We start from the raw sequence: 6,000 nt of genomic DNA, 5'->3' as shown, positions 1-6,000 counted from the left end.
CGTGACGCTGTATATATCGCACGTGACGCTGTATATATCGCACGTGACGCTGTATATATCGCACACGATGCTGTATATATCGCACACGACGCTGTATATATCACATGTGACGCTGTATATATCACATGTGACGCTGTATATATCGCACACGACGCTGTATATATCGCACACGACGCTGTATATATCGCACGTGACGCTGTATATATATCGCACACGACGCTGTATATATCGCACATGACGCTGTATATATCGCACACGACGCTGTATATATCACATGTGACGCTGTATATATCGCACACGACGCTGTATATATCGCACGTGACGCTGTATATATCGCACGTGACGCTGTATATATCGCACACGACGCTGTATATATCGCACACGACGCTGTATATATCGCACACGACGCTGTATATATCGCACACGACGCTGTATATATCGCACACGACGCTGTATATATCGCACACGACGCTGTATATATCGCACACGACGCTGTATATATCGCACACGACGCTGTATATATCGCACACGACGCTGTATATATCGCACACGACGCTGTATATATCGCACACGACGCTGTATATATCGCACGCGACGCTGTATATATCGCACGTGACGCTGTATATATCGCACACGACGCTGTATATATCGCACGCTGTGTATATCGCACGTGACGCTGTATATATCACATGTGACGCTGTATATATCGCACACGACGCTGTATATATCGCACGCTGTGTATATCGCACGTGACGCTGTATATATCGCACGCTGTGTATATCGCACACGACGCTGTATATATCGCACACGACGCTGTATATATCGCACACGACGCTGTATATATCGCACGCGACGCTGTATATATCGCACGTGACGCTGTATATATCGCACACGACGCTGTATATATCGCACGCTGTGTATATCGCACGTGACGCTGTATATATCACATGTGACGCTGTATATATCGCACACGACGCTGTATATATCGCACGCTGTGTATATCGCACGTGACGCTGTATATATCGCACACGACGCTGTATATATCGCACACGACGCTGTATATATCGCACACGATGCTGTATATATCGCACACGACGCTGTATATATCGCACACGATGCTGTATATATCGCACACGACGCTGTATATATCACATGTGACGCTGTATATATCGCACACGACGCTGTATATATCGCACACGATGCTGTATATATCGCACACGACGCTGTATATATCGCACGCTGTGTATATCGCACGTGACGCTGTATATATCACATGTGACGCTGTATATATCGCACACGACGCTGTATATATCGCACACGACGCTGTATATATCGCACACGACGCTGTATATATCGCACGCTGTGTATATCGCACGTGACGCTGTATATATCACATGTGACGCTGTATATATCGCACACGACGCTGTATATATCGCACGCTGTGTATATCGCACGTGACGCTGTATATATCGCACACGACGCTGTATATATCGCACACGACGCTGTATATATCGCACACGACGCTGTATATATCGCACACGACGCTGTATATATCGCACACGACGCTGTATATATCGCACACGATGCTGTATATATCGCACACGACGCTGTATATATCGCACACGATGCTGTATATATCGCACACGATGCTGTATATATCGCACACGACGCTGTATATATCACATGTGACGCTGTATATATCGCACACGACGCTGTATATATCGCACACGATGCTGTATATATCGCACACGACGCTGTATATATCGCACACGATGCTGTATATATCGCACACGACGCTGTATATATCACATGTGACGCTGTATATATCGCACACGACGCTGTATATATCGCACACGATGCTGTATATATCGCACACGACGCTGTATATATCGCACGCTGTGTATATCGCACGTGACGCTGTATATATCACATGTGACGCTGTATATATCGCACACGACGCTGTATATATCGCACACGACGCTGTATATATCGCACACGACGCTGTATATATCGCACGCTGTGTATATCGCACGTGACGCTGTATATATCACATGTGACGCTGTATATATCGCACACGACGCTGTATATATCGCACGCTGTGTATATCGCACGTGACGCTGTATATATCGCACACGACGCTGTATATATCGCACGCTGTGTATATCGCACGTGACGCTGTATATATCACATGTGACGCTGTATATATCGCACACGACGCTGTATATATCGCACGCTGTGTATATCGCACGTGACGCTGTATATATCGCACACGCCGCTGTATATATCGCACGCTGTATATATCGCACGTGACGCTGTATATATCGCACACGACGCTGTATATATCGCACGCTGTGTATATCGCACGTGACGCTGTATATATCGCACACGACGCTGTATATATCGCACGCTGTATATATCGCACGTGACGCTGTATATATCGCACACGACGCTGTATATATCGCACACGACGCTGTATATATCGCACGTGACGCTGTATATATCGCACGTGACGCTGTATATATCGCACGTGACGCTGTATATATCGCACGTGACGCTGTATATATCGCACGTGACGCTGTATATATCGCACGTGACGCTGTATATATCGCACGCGACGCTGTATATATCGCACGTGACGCTGTATATATCGCACGTGACGCTGTATATATCGCACACGACGCTGTATATATCGCACGTGACGCTGTATATATCGCACACGATGCTGTATATATCGCACACGATGCTGTATATATCGCACACGACGCTGTATATATCACATGTGACGCTGTATATATCGCACACGACGCTGTATATATCGCACACGATGCTGTATATATCGCACACGACGCTGTATATATCGCACGCTGTGTATATCGCACGTGACGCTGTATATATCGCACACGACGCTGTATATATCGCACACGACGCTGTATATATCGCACACGACGCTGTATATATCGCACGCTGTGTATATCGCACGTGACGCTGTATATATCACATGTGACGCTGTATATATCGCACACGACGCTGTATATATCGCACGCTGTGTATATCGCACGTGACGCTGTATATATCGCACACGACGCTGTATATATCGCACGCTGTGTATATCGCACGTGACGCTGTATATATCACATGTGACGCTGTATATATCGCACACGACGCTGTATATATCGCACGCTGTGTATATCGCACGTGACGCTGTATATATCGCACACGACGCTGTATATATCGCACGCTGTATATATCGCACGTGACGCTGTATATATCGCACACGACGCTGTATATATCGCACGCTGTGTATATCGCACGTGACGCTGTATATATCGCACACGACGCTGTATATATCGCACGCTGTATATATCGCACGTGACGCTGTATATATCGCACACGACGCTGTATATATATCGCTGTATATAGCAGACTATGCATTCTATACAGTGTTATCTCCGGGGCGCTCTGTGCTCACTAATATTTGGGGTTTTGTTTCCTTCTCCTACTAATATCAGGAGGCAGAAGTTTGGGGGCAGCTAGGGGGGGCTGTGGGGTCTGCAGATGATAAGCTTCTCCGCCTCCTCCGGTCCATGCAGGAAACCCCCACTAAGAAGGCGCTCCCGCAGGGTCCTCGCCAGCAGCGCAGGGGTTAATCCACAGCTGCTCCCCTCAGCTGTTCCCCCATCACGGGGGCGGCGGTTTATAAAGGGCCGGAGCCCCCCAGGGCCGGACACGGGGCATCTGCGGAGACCTCGCCGTGTGACGGTCGGGAGCTGCCGGGAGACGGTCTGCAGATCTGAGGAGGTCAGTGGGAGACGACGGCCCGGCACAGAGGAGGCCGGTCACCAAGCAGCGGGAGGACTGGGCACCACACTGGGAGGACTGGGCACCATGCTGGGGAGGACTGGGCACCACACTGGGAGGACTGGGCACCACACTGGGAGGAGTGGGCACCATGCTGGGGAGGACTGGGCACCACACTGGGAGGACTGGGCACCACGCTGGGAGGACTGGGCACCACGCTGGGAGGACTGGGCACCACGCTGGGAGGACTGGGCATCACGCTGGGAGGACTGGGCACGAGGCTGGGAGGACTGGGCACGAGGCTGGGAGGACTGGGCACCACACTGGGAGGACTGGGCACCACACTGGGAGGACTGGGCACCACACTGGGAGGAGTGGGCACGAGGCTGGGAGGACTGGGCACCACACTGGGAGGACTGGGCACGAGGCTGGGAGGACTGGGCACCACACTGGGAGGACTGGGCACCACACTGGGAGGACTGGGCACCACGCTGGGAGGACTGGGCACCACACTGGGAGGACTGGGCACCACGCTGGGAGGACTGGGCACCACACTGGGAGGAGTGGGCACCACACTGGGAGGACTGGGCACCACGCTGGGAGGACTGGGCACCACACTGGGAGGACTGGGCACGAGGCTGGGAGGACTGGGCTCCACACTGGGAGGACTGGGCACCAAGCTGGGAGGACTGGGCACCACACTGGGAGGACTGGGCACGAGGCTGGGAGGACTGGGCACCACACTGGGAGGACTGGGCACGAGGCTGGGAGGACTGGGCACCACACTGGGAGGACTGGGCACGAGGCTGGGAGGACTGGGCACCACACTGGGAGGACTGGGCACGAGGCTGGGAGGACTGGGCACCACACTGGGAGGACTGGGCACGAGGCTGGGAGGACTGGGCACCACACTGGGAGGACTGGGCACGAGGCTGGGAGGACTGGGCACCACACTGGGAGGACTGGGCACCACACTGGGAGGACTGGGCACCACACTGGGAGGACTGGGCACGAGGCTGGGAGGACTGGGCACCACACTGGGAGGACTGGGCACGAGGCTGGGAGGACTGGGCACCACACTGGGAGGACTGGGCACGAGGCTGGGAGGACTGGGCACCACACTGGGAGGACTGGGCACCACACTGGGAGGACTGGGCACCACGCTGGGAGGACTGGGCACCACGCTGGGAGGACTGGGCACCACGCTGGGAGGACTGGGCACCACGCTGGGAGGACTGGGCACCACGCTGGGAGGACTGGGCACCACACTGGGAGGACTGGGCACCACGCTGGGAGGACTGGGCACCACGCTGGGAGGACTGGGCACCACGCTGGGAGGACTGGGCACCACCCTGGGAGGACTGGGCACCACGCTGGGAGGACTGGGCACCACACTGGGAGGACTGGGCACGAGGCTGGGAGGACTGGGCTCCACACTGGGAGGACTGGGCACCAAGCTGGGAGGACTGGGCACCACACTGGGAGGACTGGGCACGAGGCTGGGAGGACTGGGCACCACACTGGGAGGACTGGGCACGAGGCTGGGAGGACTGGGCACCACACTGGGAGGACTGTGCACCCCGCTGGGAGGACTGGGCACCACACTGGGAGGACTGGGCACGAGGCTGGGAGGACTGGGCACGAGGCTGGGAGGACTGGGCACCACACTGGGAGGACTGGGCACGAGGCTGGGAGGACTGGGCACGATGCTGGGAGGACTGGGCACCACACTGGGAGGACTGGGCACCAAGCTGGGAGGACTGGGCACCACACTGGGAGGACTGGGCACGAGGCTGGGAGAACTGGGCACCACACTGGGAGGACTGGGCACCACGCTGGGAGGACTGGGCACCACACTGGGAGGACTGGGCACGAGGCTGGGAGGACTGGGCACCACACTGGGAGGACTGTGCACCCCGCTGGGAGGACTGGGCACCACACTGGGAGGACTGGGCACCACACTGGGAGGACTGGGCACCACACTGGGAGGACTGTGCACCCCGCTGGGAGGACTGGGCACCACACTGGGAGGACTGGGCACCACGCTGGGAGGACTGGGCACCACACTGGGAGGACTGGGCACCAAGCTGGGAGGACTGAGCTCCATGCTGGGAGGACTGGGCACCACGCTGGGAGGACTGGGCACCACGCTGGGAGGACTGGGCACCACGCTGGGAGGACTGGGCACCACGCTGGGAGGAC

The 6,000-nt window shown here is 55.6% G+C and overlaps 2 protein-coding genes across 2 annotated transcripts in view; one reads left to right on the top strand and one right to left on the bottom strand.

Annotated features, from left to right (window-relative positions):
* Window positions 1-3,621: 3,621 nt before the first annotated feature.
* Window positions 3,622-6,000, top strand: part of LOC138681047 (uncharacterized) — a 75,564-nt gene continuing 73,185 nt past the window's right edge. The window contains exon 1 of the mRNA XM_069768259.1: window positions 3,622-3,798. The gene's annotated coding sequence lies outside the window, so the exon portion shown is untranslated. The remainder of the gene's footprint in view (window positions 3,799-6,000) is intronic.
* LOC138680826 (uncharacterized) lies at window positions 3,800-5,905 on the bottom strand. The gene has a single exon (XM_069768069.1). The coding sequence runs from the start codon at window positions 5,903-5,905 to the stop codon at window positions 3,800-3,802; it is 2,106 nt and encodes a 701-aa protein (XP_069624170.1).

Source organism: Ranitomeya imitator, chromosome 5, assembly GCF_032444005.1.
Source record: "Ranitomeya imitator isolate aRanImi1 chromosome 5, aRanImi1.pri, whole genome shotgun sequence".
Classification (NCBI taxonomy): Eukaryota; Metazoa; Chordata; class Amphibia; order Anura; family Dendrobatidae; genus Ranitomeya; species Ranitomeya imitator.
This window is presented reverse-complemented; position numbering and strand designations above follow the sequence as displayed.